Source organism: Stegodyphus dumicola, chromosome 9 (genome assembly GCF_044657685.1).
Source record: "Stegodyphus dumicola isolate Sdum_Otavi_A_Nest chromosome 9, ASM4465768v1".
NCBI lineage: Eukaryota > Metazoa > Arthropoda > Arachnida > Araneae > Eresidae > Stegodyphus > Stegodyphus dumicola.
In genome coordinates this window covers 109,005,978-109,027,534 of record NC_140776.1, presented here as the reverse complement: position 1 = coordinate 109,027,534, position 21,557 = coordinate 109,005,978, and the positions used below count along the sequence as shown (strand labels likewise).

Sequence of the window (21,557 nt, the reverse complement as noted above, 5' to 3'; positions counted from 1 at the left end):
GAATAAGGTAAAAGTCATATTCAATTTCTCAACACTTATTACACCCTTTTATTTCCTATTTAGCATCGTTTTTACTCAGACATGTTGAACATGCTATACCACTCACGCTCAAGCTTATCAAATCTGATCTTAGCAGTGTCTTATAATCATCGCGAATCGGACATTATGCAAAGGCAATTGGTACTGTTCTAATTTCGGAATAACTGCAGAAATCTGCTACAGATTTCTAAATGAAATCAGAGCGGTAGAGTGATATAGTTTCAACTCCAAAGAGCAGAATAAACTAGCATTTATTTTTAACAAACTCTTGAATTCTACTAAACTCTTGAATTCTACTAAACTCTTGAATTCTACTAAACTCTTGAATTCTACTAAACTCTTGAATTCTACTAAACTCTTGAATTCTACTAAACTCTTGAATTCTACTAAACTCTTGAATTCTACTAAACTCTTGAATTCTACTAAACTCTTGAATTCTACTAAACTCTTGAATTCTACTAAACTCTTGAATTCTACTAAACTCTTGAATTCTACTAAACTCTTGAATTCTACTAAACTCTTGAATTCTACTAAACTCTTGAATTCTACTAAACTCTTGAATTCTACTAAACTCTTGAATTCTACTAAACTCTTGAATTCTACTAAACTCTTGAATTCTACTAAACTCTTGAATTCTACTAAACTCTTGAATTCTACTAAACTCTTGAATTCTACTAAACTCTTGAATTCTACTAAACTCTTGAATTCTACTAAACTCTTGAATTCTACTAAACTCTTGAATTCTACTAAACTCTTGAATTCTACTAAACTCTTGAATTCTACTAAACTCTTGAATTCTACTAAACTCTTGAATTCTACTAAACTCTTGAATTCTACTAAACTCTTGAATTCTACTAAACTCTTGAATTCTACTAAACTCTTGAATTCTACTAAACTCTTGAATTCTACTAAACTCTTGAATTCTACTAAACTCTTGAATTCTACTAAACTCTTGAATTCTACTAAACTCTTGAATTCTACTAAACTCTTGAATTCTACTAAACTCTTGAATTCTACTAAACTCTTGAATTCTACTAAACTCTTGAATTCTACTAAACTCTTGAATTCTACTAAACTCTTGAATTCTACTAAACTCTTGAATTCTACTAAACTCTTGAATTCTACTAAACTCTTGAATTCTACTAAACTCTTGAATTCTACTAAACTCTTGAATTCTACTAAACTCTTGAATTCTACTAAACTCTTGAATTCTACTAAACTCTTGAATTCTACTAAACTCTTGAATTCTACTAAACTCTTGAATTCTACTAAACTCTTGAATTCTACTAAACTCTTGAATTCTACTAAACTCTTGAATTCTACTAAACTCTTGAATTCTACTAAACTCTTGAATTCTACTAAACTCTTGAATTCTACTAAACTCTTGAATTCTACTAAACTCTTGAATTCTACTAAACTCTTGAATTCTACTAAACTCTTGAATTCTACTAAACTCTTGAATTCTACTAAACTCTTGAATTCTACTAAACTCTTGAATTCTACTAAACTCTTGAATTCTACTAAACTCTTGAATTCTACTAAACTCTTGAATTCTACTAAACTCTTGAATTCTACTAAACTCTTGAATTCTACTAAACTCTTGAATTCTACTAAACTCTTGAATTCTACTAAACTCTTGAATTCTACTAAACTCTTGAATTCTACTAAACTCTTGAATTCTACTAAACTCTTGAATTCTACTAAACTCTTGAATTCTACTAAACTCTTGAATTCTACTAAACTCTTGAATTCTACTAAACTCTTGAATTCTACTAAACTCTTGAATTCTACTAAACTCTTGAATTCTACTAAACTCTTGAATTCTACTAAACTCTTGAATTCTACTAAACTCTTGAATTCTACTAAACTCTTGAATTCTACTAAACTCTTGAATTCTACTAAACTCTTGAATTCTACTAAACTCTTGAATTCTACTAAACTCTTGAATTCTACTAAACTCTTGAATTCTACTAAACTCTTGAATTCTACTAAACTCTTGAATTCTACTAAACTCTTGAATTCTACTAAACTCTTGAATTCTACTAAACTCTTGAATTCTACTAAACTCTTGAATTCTACTAAACTCTTGAATTCTACTAAACTCTTGAATTCTACTAAACTCTTGAATTCTACTAAACTCTTGAATTCTACTAAACTCTTGAATTCTACTAAACTCTTGAATTCTACTAAACTCTTGAATTCTACTAAACTCTTGAATTCTACTAAACTCTTGAATTCTACTAAACTCTTGAATTCTACTAAACTCTTGAATTCTACTAAACTCTTGAATTCTACTAAACTCTTGAATTCTACTAAACTCTTGAATTCTACTAAACTCTTGAATTCTACTAAACTCTTGAATTCTACTAAACTCTTGAATTCTACTAAACTCTTGAATTCTACTAAACTCTTGAATTCTACTAAACTCTTGAATTCTACTAAACTCTTGAATTCTACTAAACTCTTGAATTCTACTAAACTCTTGAATTCTACTAAACTCTTGAATTCTACTAAACTCTTGAATTCTACTAAACTCTTGAATTCTACTAAACTCTTGAATTCTACTAAACTCTTGAATTCTACTAAACTCTTGAATTCTACTAAACTCTTGAATTCTACTAAACTCTTGAATTCTACTAAACTCTTGAATTCTACTAAACTCTTGAATTCTACTAAACTCTTGAATTCTACTAAACTCTTGAATTCTACTAAACTCTTGAATTCTACTAAACTCTTGAATTCTACTAAACTCTTGAATTCTACTAAACTCTTGAATTCTACTAAACTCTTGAATTCTACTAAACTCTTGAATTCTACTAAACTCTTGAATTCTACTAAACTCTTGAATTCTACTAAACTCTTGAATTCTACTAAACTCTTGAATTCTACTAAACTCTTGAATTCTACTAAACTCTTGAATTCTACTAAACTCTTGAATTCTACTAAACTCTTGAATTCTACTAAACTCTTGAATTCTACTAAACTCTTGAATTCTACTAAACTCTTGAATTCTACTAAACTCTTGAATTCTACTAAACTCTTGAATTCTACTAAACTCTTGAATTCTACTAAACTCTTGAATTCTACTAAACTCTTGAATTCTACTAAACTCTTGAATTCTACTAAACTCTTGAATTCTACTAAACTCTTGAATTCTACTAAACTCTTGAATTCTACTAAACTCTTGAATTCTACTAAACTCTTGAATTCTACTAAACTCTTGAATTCTACTAAACTCTTGAATTCTACTAAACTCTTGAATTCTACTAAACTCTTGAATTCTACTAAACTCTTGAATTCTACTAAACTCTTGAATTCTACTAAACTCTTGAATTCTACTAAACTCTTGAATTCTACTAAACTCTTGAATTCTACTAAACTCTTGAATTCTACTAAACTCTTGAATTCTACTAAACTCTTGAATTCTACTAAACTCTTGAATTCTACTAAACTCTTGAATTCTACTAAACTCTTGAATTCTACTAAACTCTTGAATTCTACTAAACTCTTGAATTCTACTAAACTCTTGAATTCTACTAAACTCTTGAATTCTACTAAACTCTTGAATTCTACTAAACTCTTGAATTCTACTAAACTCTTGAATTCTACTAAACTCTTGAATTCTACTAAACTCTTGAATTCTACTAAACTCTTGAATTCTACTAAACTCTTGAATTCTACTAAACTCTTGAATTCTACTAAACTCTTGAATTCTACTAAACTCTTGAATTCTACTAAACTCTTGAATTCTACTAAACTCTTGAATTCTACTAAACTCTTGAATTCTACTAAACTCTTGAATTCTACTAAACTCTTGAATTCTACTAAACTCTTGAATTCTACTAAACTCTTGAATTCTACTAAACTCTTGAATTCTACTAAACTCTTGAATTCTACTAAACTCTTGAATTCTACTAAACTCTTGAATTCTACTAAACTCTTGAATTCTACTAAACTCTTGAATTCTACTAAACTCTTGAATTCTACTAAACTCTTGAATTCTACTAAACTCTTGAATTCTACTAAACTCTTGAATTCTACTAAACTCTTGAATTCTACTAAACTCTTGAATTCTACTAAACTCTTGAATTCTACTAAACTCTTGAATTCTACTAAACTCTTGAATTCTACTAAACTCTTGAATTCTACTAAACTCTTGAATTCTACTAAACTCTTGAATTCTACTAAACTCTTGAATTCTACTAAACTCTTGAATTCTACTAAACTCTTGAATTCTACTAAACTCTTGAATTCTACTAAACTCTTGAATTCTACTAAACTCTTGAATTCTACTAAACTCTTGAATTCTACTAAACTCTTGAATTCTACTAAACTCTTGAATTCTACTAAACTCTTGAATTCTACTAAACTCTTGAATTCTACTAAACTCTTGAATTCTACTAAACTCTTGAATTCTACTAAACTCTTGAATTCTACTAAACTCTTGAATTCTACTAAACTCTTGAATTCTACTAAACTCTTGAATTCTACTAAACTCTTGAATTCTACTAAACTCTTGAATTCTACTAAACTCTTGAATTCTACTAAACTCTTGAATTCTACTAAACTCTTGAATTCTACTAAACTCTTGAATTCTACTAAACTCTTGAATTCTACTAAACTCTTGAATTCTACTAAACTCTTGAATTCTACTAAACTCTTGAATTCTACTAAACTCTTGAATTCTACTAAACTCTTGAATTCTACTAAACTCTTGAATTCTACTAAACTCTTGAATTCTACTAAACTCTTGAATTCTACTAAACTCTTGAATTCTACTAAACTCTTGAATTCTACTAAACTCTTGAATTCTACTAAACTCTTGAATTCTACTAAACTCTTGAATTCTACTAAACTCTTGAATTCTACTAAACTCTTGAATTCTACTAAACTCTTGAATTCTACTAAACTCTTGAATTCTACTAAACTCTTGAATTCTACTAAACTCTTGAATTCTACTAAACTCTTGAATTCTACTAAACTCTTGAATTCTACTAAACTCTTGAATTCTACTAAACTCTTGAATTCTACTAAACTCTTGAATTCTACTAAACTCTTGAATTCTACTAAACTCTTGAATTCTACTAAACTCTTGAATTCTACTAAACTCTTGAATTCTACTAAACTCTTGAATTCTACTAAACTCTTGAATTCTACTAAACTCTTGAATTCTACTAAACTCTTGAATTCTACTAAACTCTTGAATTCTACTAAACTCCTCTTGAATTCTACTAAACTCTTGAATTCTACTAAACTCTTGAATTCTACTAAACTCTTGAATTCTACTAAACTCTTGAATTCTACTAAACTCTTGAATTCTACTAAACTCTTGAATTCTACTAAACTCTTGAATTCTACTAAACTCTTGAATTCTACTAAACTCTTGAATTCTACTAAACTCTTGAATTCTACTAAACTCTTGAATTCTACTAAACTCTTGAATTCTACTAAACTCTTGAATTCTACTAAACTCTTGAATTCTACTAAACTCTTGAATTCTACTAAACTCTTGAATTCTACTAAACTCTTGAATTCTACTAAACTCTTGAATTCTACTAAACTCTTGAATTCTACTAAACTCTTGAATTCTACTAAACTCTTGAATTCTACTAAACTCTTGAATTCTACTAAACTCTTGAATTCTACTAAACTCTTGAATTCTACTAAACTCTTGAATTCTACTAAACTCTTGAATTCTACTAAACTCTTGAATTCTACTAAACTAAATCTTTTATTGAACCTTTGAAATCTTAGAAAATATTTGAACTGTTGGTCGGAAATAACAAATTTCCAAAATTTATTTTGAAAACATTAGAGGTATTTGAAAATTCTTTAATGATGAAATTTCCAAAGTGTCTCTTTCTTCATGCATAAATAATATTTCATTTGTAAACCTAATGTTAGTTTCTATGGGAGGACGTCTTGGCAAAAGAATGTATTTTATCAGACAGGAACCATGGTACTCATAAGCGGAGTGGAAATTAAAAATGTAATATATGCTCGAAATAATACGGCATGTTTCTATTATTGACAAAATTTTAAAGAATGACCACTCACTTTATATATGCAAGATTTATATGCATTAGATAAAATAATGCCCGAATATACACTTCTGTTGATAAATTTAAAGGATCTATTTTAATTATTTAAATTACAAATATATTCATAAACATTTAAGCGTTCATAAACTCGAATTCATAAACATTTAAGCGTTCATAAACGCACATTTTAATGCACTGGTGAGCAAAACATAAGCAACAAAGTAAATTTTAATCAGATAGCCATGAAATTGCCGAAAAGGAGCGCTTGTGATCAGTACAATGAACACGCAATTCAGTACAAAGGTCATGCAAATGTCATGAACAAAATGCCACAGCCGACGTGATCGTACAGAAAACGCGTGTCGTCGCCGCGCTCATCTGAAGACTACAATAAAAGGAAGGACGAAGACGCAATTAAAGATATTCGCTGGAAGTTCAAGCGAGTTCTTTCGTGAAATTTGGCTATAAGACATCACTTGAACGACTTCACACGTAGAAGAACCATAGGAAAGCCGGAGGAGGGGCGTAGTACGACCAGTGTAGCTGAAGAGTTCGGAATCAACGAAAGTGTCGATTCGCGCGCTTGGGAAGCCTTGCAACCATAGGTACAGCTATTAGAAAGGTTGATGGGGGCCACCCCAGGAAAACTACAGTGGATGACCGATATATACTCCTGAAGGCGAAAAGAGCCCGAAACCAGTCGGAAGCTCAGCAACTGTGTACAGCAACACTGTTTACCGTGTTCAGACGTTTTCACAAAAGGTGGACTATTCGCCAGACGTCCTGAACGCTGCCATCCCTTTGAAAGTTCATCATCGGGGCCATCGTTTAGAGTAGTGCAAGGAGCACAAAATGTGGACATATCAGTGGGGTCGTGTCTTTACGGATGAGTCGTTTTAGTGCCACAAGAGTTTCTCAACGCCAGTTGATTTGGAGAGAGGTGGGGACACGATTTCATCCCAGTAACACCACACAAAGAGAGCATTACGGTGGTCCTGGCGTTCTCGTCTGGGGAGGCATTATGCTGAACGGTTGGACAGAGCTCCACGTTTTCGATAGAAGTTCTGTAACCGGAGAACGCTATTTTCAAGAGGTGATCCTTCCCCATGTGCATCTTTTCAGAGGTGCCATAGGAGCAGACTTAGTTTTCATGGATGACAATGCACGGCCACACCGAACTCCTGCTGTTCAGAAGTTACTGGGAAGTGAAAATATCACTCGAATGGATTGGCCAGCGTACTTCCCCGATTTAAATCCCATAGAACATGTGTGGAATGCTTTAGGGAGACGCATTTGCAACACGATTCCGCCGGGGGAACACCCAACAACTGAAACGGATGCTGATTGAGGAATGGACACTTACTTCAAGATCTGTTGGATAATCTGGCGTTGAGTATGGAGAGACGGTGCGAAGCAACCATTCCAGTAAGGGAAGGGCAAATTCCATATTAAGAAACATCTGCTTGTTGTTCTTCCTCTTATACAGATTATTATGTGTAACGATACTACGAGTATCGAGTAAAGCCTTTTTTTGTTCAATTCCATACTGCATGCACTGTATTTATTCTTGCGCAACTATGATTTCATCATCATTTAAACACAAAATGGTCTCATTTCTGAAGTTCATGTCTCTGAAATGATTTCTCGTAGAGTTATGGCAAAAAGAACACCTGTTGCTCAAGTTTTGCACACCAGTATATACTTATCTTGAAAGAAATCGAAGATATTTCCTACGCATTTCACTTCATGTAGAAATTTTAGCTTTTCAACGTTAGCTGAATTTCGTATATATTATCTCGTAATGAATTTGATTCCTTTTACATTTCAAAATTTATGTTCAAATAAAATTCGCAGATATCTTTAGATTTATTTAAACTATTTTTGGTAATTTTTCATAAAAATTTTATAGGTTATAATTAGTTCTCGAAATTTAACATCACTTTAACGAACTAAGCTAATTTCCAAAAAATTATAGTTCAAAATTTCCCAAGATCTATATGAATTGTCGAGTTTCGAAATTTGGCATTTGTTATAAGCAATAATAACACCAAATGTAATTTGAGCTCTTTGCTCTAATTATTTCAAAGAATAAACGATGGATTCCCCCCCCCTCTGCAAAATGAAAGGGAAAAGAAAATACGTTACCATAAGTAACTTTGCCAAGCAAGTTATTCATGGCGCAAGCTGAAAAAGTGCGCCAAGATAAATTAAAAATTTTCGGCAAATTTCTCAAATTTTTAGGAAATTTGATATTTAGGCATAATTTGAGCTTTAGAATCAGAAAATCGAAAATAATCGCTGTCATTTTACAAAAGTCAGGTTTTGCGTCAAAATACCCGTTTTAGAATGATACTATATATAAATGTAGATATGCATTCTAAGTCACGTTTTCGAGATATGAAAGATGAAAGTTAAATTTCGTCAATCGATCCAGTAGAACGGGAAGTTTAGAACTTTTTTGCGCAAAGTGTAAGCTTAAGATTAAAACGATCGTTAGTTTCGAATGGACACCCTGTGCGACTTTAAACTGGAAAGTTAGCTTTTAATAAGTTGTTTAATTAAAGTACCCTTTTGGTTAGATATGATAAATGTATTTCGATGGCAAGCGGTTGTGAACATTACGAATGATCTATTAAGCAGTATTGTAGGAATACTGCCATGTTTCTATAATTTATAGAAAAAATATAGATGCTCACACCACATGACCTCCTTGTATGGTCCATTAGATTAAATGATATGCAGCAAGAAAATGTGCAAAACGTATTTCCAAGAGTTAGTCTAACATAACATTATTCTAACATAATACTACCAATCACTCAAAAAAGTTAAAAATGACAAAAAATTTCGAATTTTGAAATCCAATATCCCGGTCAAACTTCTAATATTATTCATAGCTATAAAACCTTCCATAAATAATTCCGAAATATAAATACAGAAACCAAGAGACCGCATTAGACGTTATATTTAGTTATTTGTCTAAATATTTTTAGAGTTTGACGTTGCCAAAACATTTAAAACACTTTTGTAATTAAAATATGCGACTATGACCGACCTGTAATTAAAAGCATATGACTGCGAGCAAAGAAGGAGAAAATAAGGAAAGTAAAGCCAAAGTAAGGACTTCAGTCGACTAAGGGTGTGGGTATACGCTTGGTACTGCCGAATGCAATTAAAAGAGGGAGGTGCACAACTGGATGTTCTAGGAGTCCCATATACAAATTCCAACATTCTACAGTTAATTTTGAGTTATGCGAGGTACATACGCATAGATGTCACAAAAAACCCACTTTGGGAAAATAGACTTTATTCTGTTCTTACGTACAGACGTCAGGCTAAGTGGATTCATGAACGACCAAGATTTCCATTGAAATAGGTAACCGAAATTTTTAACAATTATAATTCCTTTACTACGTAGTAGGACGTAAAAAGATGCAATTTTAACGTATCCGAAGCATGAACTCCTTTAAAGAAATTTCTGCTGAAATGTTAAGAGAAAGGCCGAGATTGGTGAAAACCAGATTAAGATTTTACACTATATACTGTAAAAGTTAAAAGGGGAACCCAATTTTAAGCGAAGCAAGTTTTGATTCCCGTGGAATTGGGAAAAATTCTATGATTATCATTTTTACATTACAAGGAAACTTAATGCAACATATGGATTAAAATGTAGGCAAGATTATGTTTCAGCAATCTCAGTGTCAAATGATGTTAACTATGAATTTATAGATTCTCTTCTGTTAAAATTCTCCATATAGGATGACTAAGAACAGGCATGGAGAGTCGCGTAGCTGAGCACAAGTTCGATTTGCGTATAATTTAGCTAAAAACACAGTGTACGATTGATATGTTCAAGCCTATACATCACGAAATATGGATTTCTGAAAAACAAAAATTAAGTTCAATAATTAGATGAAAATCCCAATAAAAATTTATACACACTTTTTAAAATATTACTTACCCGGTATTTGGAGACATCTGTTTGAAGAAGTGTCATAGAATCTATGTCAGGCAATGTCAAATCAAAGAGTGGTGGACTTTTCTGAAATATTCAGTACTGCAATAAATTACTGAACCATAAGAAACAATCGTTACAAAAATATGCAATTCTTTGCTACAATTTAATGCATGCCAATGAAACCTCAAAATTATAACAAGTAAGAAGGCTCATATGCATGATCAGCTTAAGGAATTTACGAAATTAATAGCCTAAGCCAGTGGTTCTAAACCTTTCTCGACTCATGCATAACTTTCATTACTGCTACTCTCCTCTGCAAAATTTAAGAAAAATATGTATACATTTACTTAAATTTAGAGATTTAACTCCTTTCAATAGATTAAACAAAAGTATAGATAATGCTGATCAATATCAGAACTTTAATGCAAGTTCATTACCATGAACTAAATATAGAATAGTTAAAAGCTGACAGCATTCTTCGCCCTATTGAGAATCCCTCAACTATGTAATCAATACAATACGAAAACGGTAATTTTATTAACAAAAATTAGATCCTAATTTTGAAATGGAATTGATGGGCGAAGGCAAAATATGCAGTGCGATTAATTGCACTTTAACTAAATTCATTTTTATTTCTGCATGAGAGCCTTTGTTCCTGTTTTGAAATAGGTTTAGAGTCGCTTAAAAATCTACGCGCAAGTGATCAGATTGGAAGAAAACTTAAAGGTAACTATGGCAGCACAGCGAGTGATGGATTAATACAGCATGTTTTGTAAACATAGACTATTGTTTATAAATATTTAAAGTTTAATTTTGGAAAACTGCTAGGCATTTTTATTTAAAATGAAGATATTAAGGCTGACAACTCTTTATTGTAAAGCTGATGCAACAGGTTGGCTGTTGTTAGACTACAGGACGTTTCCAAAATAACCATCGGATTTTGAAATCTTGTTTATGTGCCGCAAAGCACCGTCGATAGATAAAAATTCATGCGATTTGAACAGTCGCGACTTGAGACCGTCTCACCTTAGATAAGATGCACGCAGACTACAAGCTTGACGTTACTTTCTTGGCCACCGAATATATCCAGGTATTGTACCATACAAGATTTGCTCCTTCATATGTGTGAAAGAAGTTGTTCTGTCGTTGACCAGTCCCTTTGATGAGCTCAAACAGATTTGCAGATGCAATTCTACGGAAGCAGATACTTTTTTCAAGCGCATTTGAAGCGAATTCAGTAACCATCTTTAATCGTGATGCTGTCCATGAACCAGATGGAGGACAATATTTTAATTACAGTGAGTGAAACGAAAGTAATTGTGAATTATTAATCAACTTGTTTTTATTCTTAAATCATTAGAAATAGATGCACGATTTGAAAGACTATTTTCAGGAGTTTTTACGAGACATAACCACTAGGTTAAATCTTACCTTTGTGGACAGGACTGAAAACGACGATACCTTTCCCTGCAAGTATTTTATTTGGCCAGCCTTCATTTCATACTTTCGTACAAAAATTTTTCTCAAAGGCTTATTCTTTCTGTAAACTGCTATTATGGATCGAAAAGAATAGCTAGATGATTTTTTAAATCAGTTTGGTACCCAGCTCGTATACAAGTGCGTGTGAAGACAGATTATGATGAGAATAAGATATTCCTTATTCCATGAAGCAAGGATTAAATTTTCCTATTATTTCGTATAATTCCTTGTTAGGGAAGTCAAGACGAATTAAAAGTAAACTGAAAATAACTGATTTCTCTTTGCATGTGCTCGTAGTTTAACATCTGCAAATACTTTACATGGCAAATAATTTAGTGCAATTCTTCTCAATGATGATTTCACATAGTGTTAACGTTCTGGTGTCAGAGAGAATGAAAAGGCCAAGACTGAAAATTTTTTTAAGTCATTCCTAGTAATTTATCCTTCCCTAAATTGAGATTAATTTCATAAGCCACCTGAAAAAGATGTATATTCAGTTCAGCAAGTTCCGTTTTAATGCTTTGTATTAAAGATTTCAAACATTGCATCATGCATTTATTTTAGATTTAAAACATCCTTGGGGAATTGAAAACATTTCGCAATCATGAACTGCAAGGAATATTTGCTCACTTAAGTATGCTTTAATGAGTAAATTTGAGGGATTAGATTTAAATTCGATGCCTGTGTGTGACTTAGCATACAAGGTGGTTAAAAACGCATACACCCCAAGTTTTCTTCAGGTACAATAGGCATTTATCTACAAGATTACGAACATTTCCTATGGTTCAAAGTATTTTACTCGATAATGAATACTAGTATTAAAGTTTATTTTTGAAACAGTACTTTTTAATACAACACAAATATTTCCGTAGGACGATCACGCAATATTTTCCTCGATCTCGAATAATCGGGAGGTGCATCTGACCAGTTTTGCCATGAACTTCATCTGAAGCTCTTCAGAAAGTCTGTTCATTAGTCTAACCAAAAGGCTGGATTAACGCTTCACAGATTATTTATGAACGAGCTCAAGAGTTGCTGAATATTTAACAGTGCGAAAAATTGATAAAAGTGCCTTTACAAGTTAAAATATCGGTGATTTTTATTCTAAAATTGTGTCGTTCTAAGCTATTTCAATTCAATGTTCAGATACATCGAAACAGCGAAGGTAATTAAAAACTCTTCATAAAAGTAGTCTTCACAATAAAGCACAAATGCAGCTCTAATGTTCAGCACCAATTTTTACCTAAATTTAAAAAAGCATCTCACTTCGTTTTGTTTCTGATTAGTTATTTTACAACTTGAGAAAAAACAAACCTACTTTCTTCCAATTAAGGCGTAATTCTTCAGGTTCTCGTATCCTGTAGTATGTTTCAAAAAAGTCGACGCCTGCAGGAATAGAAAGGGATGATCATGAACGAAAGTACGCAACATACACGTTAGTAAAAGCATGTTAAAACACTGAAATTATTCAGAACTTCAACACGATTATTGGATTTAAGACCGTTAGATACATTACAAATAGACTGAAACTGGAATTTCAAATTACCTACTTGGGTTATGCAAAATTACACTGCCGTGAAATTGGCTACATAACGAGCTTCGCGAAGGATTAAGTCGTTACAATTATTCAAGTGTCATATTTACCATGTCGTATTGTAGGATTGTGATGAGACAACGTCTATTTCAAATCATTTCATTTAACATTCGCGATTTGGAATGATTCGGAGATTAAGACCAAGAATGAATGGATAGATTTACGGGCGACAAAAGGGAGATAACCATGGATTTATTTGTATCTCAATTTATATTAACTTTTAAAAAGCATCCAACAGAGTTCTTAGTGGTTTTATTGGGGGAAACCATTTCAAGTATTGTATACTTAGTACAGAGAGACTTGAAATGATTTATGGAGTTTTAAAACATTATGCCTGGAACAATGAATGCTACATGAAAATAAACGTCAAGTACCTCAAGTTTTATTCATATCACTACTTTGCGACTAAGCTCAACGAAAGTATTCGCCAGTAGATATCTAAACCCCAAATTAAAAATCACACGCCATGAAACCTAGAGATTGTAGACGCCAGATGAACAGCACTCAACCATATTCAGCGCATCACTCAATCGATCGACGAGAGAGTTTACCGCTGAGACAGTCACGCCAATTTTAAAACTGAAATACGGACTTCAATATTTAACGTTTATTTTAATGCATCATTCGCTATTCTATGAATAATACTGTTTGAAATGCAGTGTCAAAATCATCCTGCATTTGTATGCCACTTAAACTGAATTCTCCATGCGCATTGACCGGAATTCACGTTGAAACTTCAGAATTTCACCATTGGTCGTACAGGTATATTACCACCGCTCGAACTGTGCATCTCTGTCCCAATTCTGAAGTAAACTAAAGGGAATGGTCCGAGGGTCTCCTATTCCCCTTCCTCTACCGACAAACTACGAGAAGGCTATCGGCTCAGCATTATTTGAAGTGACCCATGTCGCACAGGTATCGTTGGGCTTTGCTAATATCAAAGCTTCCGCACCAATTTTTATATTAATTTCTTGCAACTTTGCATAGTCTTGACAAACTCCTAACTGAGACAATACAATACTCAAGCATTCACTAAACAGCTAAATTAAAGGAAGGTTTTTTTTATAGTTAGGACTAGTGTCTTAGCTTTATTAACTTCAGAGCATATTTTAATACATTATCAGTAAAAAGTGAAAGTTCTTTGCTGTAACGACAAGACCCATGAGGGATGATTTTTGATTTTTACTCCAAAGGGGAATTTCCCCAAAAGGACTATTAATTTAGTTTTGGCATTTTGGGTTGAATCTCTATAACCGACGTATCACTTTTCAAATTGTTGCCAACAAATGTTATAGCCTTGCATTATAGTTAAATTAGATAATGAAGAATCTGCATAAATGTATGCATGTTTCTTGCATTATGATAAAACGCTACCTAGAGCCATCAAATTTAAGTTTCCATCCGAATTCGGGCATCTAGAAGACTAAATTTGGAACTAGTTTTACAAAATATGAAATAGATAATAAAACAAACTAATTTTCGATTAACAAACTCAACGATTTCAAAGCGAGCAATAGCAACACCGTACGGAAAAAACATTTTTATCTCCAGCGCGCTAGACTATCTGAAATTCTAAAGATATGCTCATTTTAAAATTATTTTGCGATATTGCTGTTTAACTGAATTTTATGGTTTAAGGACGAAGAACATGATATTTATTAAATAAAGGTAACGCACAAATCGCTAAAAGCTTCCCTTCGGGCATAATGTAAAATCTGAAAGCTTTTAGACTTTATTTGATTAGAGCATAGTATTCCATGGCTACCTACCTAAAGGGAGGGATACCTTTGTGAAGGAAAGGGAAACTAATTCATACTGGCGTATCACATGCAAATAACCACGTAAACGCCCTTGCAGCCAGCCCGTTCGCTGGTATATCTGAACCTAAACCAAACTAGAAGCTTTCAGCGACTTTACCGCCAGATTTCCAAACCGCACTTTTGATTGCTTCGGTAAATATTGGCATTACATTTGCAATAATTTTGAATGCATAATTACTTTATTTTGTAAGCTATCGTTATTAAGAATGAATGCATTTTGGAAATTTTTATCTTCAAGATTTCTCAAAACTTGATTTTGTTGCTTGTAAGCGATTTTCCGTCAAAAGTGCAAGAAATTGACCAATAGTATAAAAACTTGACACGTTTCACGCCGGGGCCAATTTTGATGTTCTTCGCCGTGAGACGGCGCTCGAATTTTGCCGCGTTTCATCTGGCAGCGCGCGATTATTACCTGCTCAGACCTGTATATACGAGTTGCAAGTTTGCCAATAGTTATTGTTATTAAAAAGTTGTTTTTATAATAAACGTTAATTTTTTCATTTTAATTTTCAGCGTCTAATAACACAATCAAATGCGTGCCATCAGTGGCACGCGCCGCCCGATAAGACAATATAGTGCGGGCTACCAGTGGTACGCGCCGGCGTGAACCTGTTAAGCGACTGAAATGACCAACTACGCTTTCCCTGTAAAAATAGTAATTACTTTTAGTTTTATGTTAATCAGCCGATTTTGGGGTGTCAGAATTAAAATTAAGAAAAGATAATTCTATCGTTTTAAAGGCAGGTCATTTTAATAGTATTTTTGTTATTTGAATGCAAATTAGAGATTTGTTTATTCGAAATGCTGCGAGCAATGCATATTATAGTTTTACATCGATGGTAAAGGCACTTTATTTAAAATATTTTAATAATTGAAGCAAACTAAAGGACGGAATTTTTGAAGTACATTTTAAAGGTTAAGAAGTTTATAAATTACATATTCTCTATTACATTTCTGAATCATTTCCGTTAAGACAAATTATAAAGTGGCCATTTATTAAAGAGATATTCTTGAACATATTCCCACCTTAGGGATAAATATTCAGCTTTGTTGAGAAGGTCTAATCGGTACTTCAGTATTTTTCTGCCTAGTATTTACAAATAAACGCTCGGCAAATAATGAAATTACTAAAAATTTGTTTTTGCTCTGGTGGAAAATCGCTTTGAGGATTGATTCAAAGCAGTTATGCCATTTAGCGATTTTGCTCCACCAGACTATTCTTGCAGACGTTTCATTGCAAGTTTCTTGCAGTATTGATAAATCCTACGAGTTTAAGACTTGAAAAATATCACGATTTATTACTAAAACCGCTGGAATTTTAAATACTGTAAAACAGAACACACATGAAAATGGCGACATACTTAACTTTTACGAATACGGTTAACCAGATTTTGGCGGTTTCTGAAACTTTTGAGAAAGGAAAGTAGTTGAGTTAATACTTAATTACCCTCAAAACATCAAAAAGATTTCGGCAAAACTGCACAGTAATAACATACTAGATTCGCGATTAACGGAATTTACGTGGCGCCGAGCTGACAAGGAAAGTGACAATGGTTTTGCTATTTTAATGGGAATTAAGGATTTGGCCTTCGGAATTATACGAGCTAGTTTAAAAAATTTGTGATATCTTCTTCCCGTTCAAGTTTTTATATACTATATCCGAAACGTAGTTTAATTACTTAAATAAAATCTGTTTCATTCAACATACGCCGGCACAAGTTGGCACAAGTTTGGCAGGATCTCAGGCAGTTTTCGAGATCGACGGAAAAACACAAGTAACGTTTAATCTTCAAAGTTAATAGTTATATAGCTATATCTACAACTTACTTGGGTATGGCAAGTGAGCAGTTTTGAACGCGGTGTAATACGTCTTGTATAATTCACAAGTTTCTGCGCTGTAAAACAAATTGGAGTTAGAACACTATTTAAGATTCTTTACTCGTTCAGAAAGAAATCTCGGAATAACTTACAATTTAGGATAATCTCTGCTTGGGTCTCTTCCTCTCAAGTCACAAATGTGAGTCACTTCCAGATGATTTAAGAGATGTACGTCTACACTCATGTCAATAGAGAATTTCTTGACTCTAAGAAAGAAGTACTCTCATTTAAGTTGCTGGCAGAGATTCATTCGTTTAAACTGTATTACGGTTTAATTGAAAATTAAAAATCAGGTAAAAAGGCAGCCTAATGATTTTCGACCATTTCGAAGACAATCAGAAAAGAAACGAAAAACCTCTTCAACAGCGAAAGAATTCTGCAAATGAGAATTTTTTATAGAATCCATAAGCGAACCTGATCCAAAATGAACTTCTCTACATCTATGAAGGACTAGCAATTAAATTCAAAAAGCGAAGATGAAATAATTTTGAAGGAAATGTCACACTGGCATTATTAACTAAGATGACATTTGTGAATGTGAAAAGGCTTGCAAAAAATCAAATTCAGATGGTCTACCAGTGATTAGCGCTCTTGTCCGTATAGCCGCTGAGAAGCCTGAGAAATGCAGAATGAATTCACGCTTTTAAATACTGTCAGAATATCTAAATTTATTAAGAAACATTTCTGCTTAAAATATGCTACAGTAACGTCTTACCATATCAAGATTAATTCGGAGTAGAACTGCTTATCCAAAGGAAAAGGCACAGGGCGGTTGACTGTCAAAACACAACAGCACGGACAAACACAGTTCTACCAAACCAACTTCTTAGGGGTTTATTTTACACAATCTGCAATGCAAGCCTTGCAGATTTCATTTAGTACAGGCACCAAAATCTACCAGCAAACAAACCGAAGAGATTTAAAACATCGTTAACACGTTGAGCGCTACAAGTATTTCTTAGGCAATCTCGTTCAGGCCAAGTGCGCCGCTTAAGAGCGCTGGTATTGTAGGGCCAGTGATTCTTATCGCAGCAGAAAATAGTTTACGTTCGGGACGGAATTCCTATAGGCATTTATTCATTCAGCATGTTACGCGTCAAGTCCGTTTAGTAAATAGTTACATTCTATACAAAGATATTACGAAGCAGAAAATTAGCATTACTGAATTCCGGAAAGAATTAGCGCTAGCCCTTACAAGATGTGAAAAAGACATTCCATCGAACAGAAAATGCAAGAATATGTAAAAAACGACAACAAACTAAAAAAAAAAAAAAAAAACCGGGAAAAGCCTCTGAAGTACGGAAATATTGTAAATTATGTTATGATAATGCAACAGAACCTGGTAGAGTAATGGGCAGAAAGAAAGACTAAGAGCTGTAATGGAGAACCGTTTTTATGTTTATAGTGTTTCAATGAAATCCATTAGTCCTGTAATGAATCAAAATTAAGTAAACTTTAAATAAATTTTCCGTAATTCCATAAAATAGAGTAAATTTTATAGTTGCATATCATGTTATACGCTGTCAGCCAGCGGCGGTCGACGTGGCCTAAAAGGAAAGTATAGTGTCAGCCACCGGTGGCTGACGTGGTGCTCAACGTGTTAACTCAGCTGAAGGTGGAAAATTTAAGTGGACAGATTTATATATTCACCGACTAAGCCAGGTTTCACTTTGTGGCAAAGCAAACAGGTAGTGAGATTTTAGAAAAAGGGCTTGGAATTGTTAGATTACAGAAAAGGAACTCCTTTTCGAAAGACTAAGGGTAACTGGCTCGTATTCACGTTATACAAGGAAAACCAAGAAAATCCCATGGAACCAACCATTCCCGATATTTGAAGCCACATCCAAGTGACGTATATTCAGGAGTATAACGCGAACGTACAATTTCAAACTACTTTCTTTAATTTTCATTTGTATTCGCCGTATAACGCGCACCCTTTTATTTAAGGAGAAACCTGAACGATACATGTGCGATGCTCTATACTTCTGAAACTATTCATTAAAATGATTTTAGACTTTCGACCAATGGTATCCTGAAATGACAAGCGATAAGGTGCAGCACAATATGCGGGTAAAGGCTCGAGTAAATACTTCTACAAAGTGTGTGTTGTATTCAATGCAGGGGTGCACAAGATTTATTCTATGGTTTCGAGAAAGGGTGGCACAATTTGAGGGTAAGAATGCACCCGAATTGATTCGGGGAATTAAGTCAGATGTTTTTGAATTTATGAAAGCAAAGTTTGGTAGGGTACACCCTTTATTTCAAATAAACAGCATTTAGGTACAAGCAGAAGTCTAATTTCTGTATAGTCTTTCCCTTTTATATCGGGGGTATAGCGTACACCCGTAAATTTTGATCTTATTTTTGCATTAAAAGGGAGCGTTATACGTCGCAATATACGGTAGTTGTATTCGGATTTTATACCTCGCTTTACATTCCCATTTCTAAAACTTGCACTTCGGATCTCTGTCTAAATACCAGTGTTTAGCGGACTTGAGAGCTGGAAAATCTTTTGTAGTACGGAATACCTAAATGAAAACAAACAGTTTTTCTTAAAATGAATGTTTACTCCATAATCAATCTTTATGCTTCTATATCGCCGTTCATTTCTCATTCACACCTCAGCTAGCAAATTCAAGTAGGTTACAACATTCACTTACCTCAAACACGCTGTGTAAGTGGCTGTTACCTAAATGCAAGAGAAGACACCCAGCATTTAATAGCAACACAATTGCCATGCCACGTTAGCAGACACGTACACGATCACCTCAATGAGCCTTTCAAAATTTCGGATTGCCAGAGCTAATTCAAATAATGTGTTAACTATATTTTCCCTTGGATGCTATGCGAGCATCTTTCTAACCCCACAAAACTATCGATAGTTAAGGCAGCAGATAGGAGCTGCGATAGACTGGGTTGACAGAAGAGTTAACAATTAGACGCCCGCCGTCGCCCGAGAGAAGCCAATATCTGAGAAAGGTTAAAGAAATTTGAAGTTAAACTTTCATGTTATATTTGTGAAATTCATAATAAGAATCGGACAAGTTTTATTTCTTTAGACCACTCACTGCGTATGTGTGCGTGATTGTGGCAAAGCCTCGAGGGCTATTTGCCTAAGGGGAGGGATGCCTTCGTGGAGGACTTTCTAAGGGAAACTAGCTCGTATACACGTTGCACATGGGAAAACCACGAAAACGCCCATGCAACCAGCCCGTTCGCGGAAGATCATTCACTGTGAATTTCTAATAGATTCACTCTGAATTTCTCGTATAGAACGTTAAGACAGTCTCGTTTCTAGAACTCGGCTAAAAATCTATAAATCTGCTAATAAATCTTGAACTTTGCTAAAAAATGTATGGAACTCATTACGTTTGATTTTCTAGTCATTTTAGAGCATTACTGGTACTCCATGTACTTTAAAATACAGCTACAGCAGTGATTCATGTAATAGTGTTCAGTTAAAAGAAAAAAATCGACGCATCTAGTTCATAAGAACGAAAACTCTTAAATACAGAATATCAGTTAATGACAATGCGAGACACTGCACCATGGCTCCACATAAGCCATTCAATATTTACACAAAAAATCTTAAATATTTGATTGTCAAAAAAAGAAGCCTATGAATACCACAGCCTGCATGCAGCATTCAGAGCCCCTGATGCGGCTTGCGTTGTATAATCGAAAAATTTAGAAAATAAAACGACAGCATGAAGTGATGCTTAGTTTGAAACAGGGAATTGACCGGATAATATTTCATGGGTATAACTGCTTACTTTAAAATAAACTGAAAATTCGTTTTAAGAGCTAGACAATTGGTGAACAAACCACGAAAAGTTTTGAAATTAAACTGAATTTGCCACAATTTACGAGCAGCACTTATTTCATTCTGAAAAGTCTTACAGGATTTAAAAATGTGCAAAGAGGAAAAATACAAAATATTCATTGGCATTTCAGTCGCAGATTTTGAAATTTTCCCTTGTTGTCCTTGACACGTAGATTAAAATTTCTGCATTGTGTTCTCAAAGTAGAATGCAAACTAAGCTATCTAGAACATATGTATTTATTGAATTTTAGCACATAATAGTACACTTAAGATTCGGAATTCTTGCATAGACATAAATTGTTGAAATAAATAGTTAAAGGTTCGTTACTGGACTACTTTGTTAACTAGGATTAGTCAGGGCTTAATTTCTAAAATTAGAAGCACTGGAGCCCTATGGAAGACCGTCAGCAAAGAGGAACAAGAATAAGTAAATAAAATGACTTAAACTCATTAATAATTTTAAAATTAAACAGTTAGCTATTAATTTGATAATTATTTAATGTTTATAAATTGTTATTTAATCAACAATTATTATATAAATAATTAATTGTAACTTAATTGATAATTATTAGATAATTAACTATTATTGAAGTAATTAAGTAATTAAAATTAAATAAAATGTAAAGAGATAAATTGAAATGGGGGTGAAAAAGTTCTTTTATCATCACAAAAATTAAATATCCTTAAAGTATAGCTGATGAAAATTCCAGGGCGAAACAGAATGAGGGTATGAGTGGTTGGAAACAAAAATGAAGGGAACCTTGGTGAGAGAGAACGTTGTCTTTGACCTCTGCTCTCTGCTGATATAATTATAGCCATCAAGCAGATGCGTGTCAGGGGTAAAATGAGTCTTGAATGCGATTCCAAAGGATGAATGTAAAGTTGCTGTTCACGCTTTCCCCCACATTAGTGGATACTGTGGGAAGAC

General features: G+C 33.3%; 1 protein-coding gene across 3 annotated transcripts in view; it reads right to left on the bottom strand.

Moving 5' to 3' along the window:
- Nucleotides 1-21,557, bottom strand: part of LOC118202564 (phosphatidylinositol-3,5-bisphosphate 3-phosphatase MTMR14-like) — a 57,920-nt gene that overhangs the window by 8,226 nt on the left and 28,137 nt on the right. For all 3 annotated transcript variants that reach the window (XM_035374731.2, XM_035374732.2, XM_035374733.2), the window contains 4 exons: nucleotides 16,899-17,012; nucleotides 16,756-16,823; nucleotides 12,833-12,900; nucleotides 10,039-10,119 (listed from right to left, as the gene is read on the bottom strand). In XM_035374731.2, coding sequence (XP_035230622.1) covers nucleotides 10,039-10,119; nucleotides 12,833-12,900; nucleotides 16,756-16,823; nucleotides 16,899-17,012 — 331 coding nt within the window. The remainder of the gene's footprint in view (nucleotides 1-10,038; nucleotides 10,120-12,832; nucleotides 12,901-16,755; nucleotides 16,824-16,898; nucleotides 17,013-21,557) is intronic.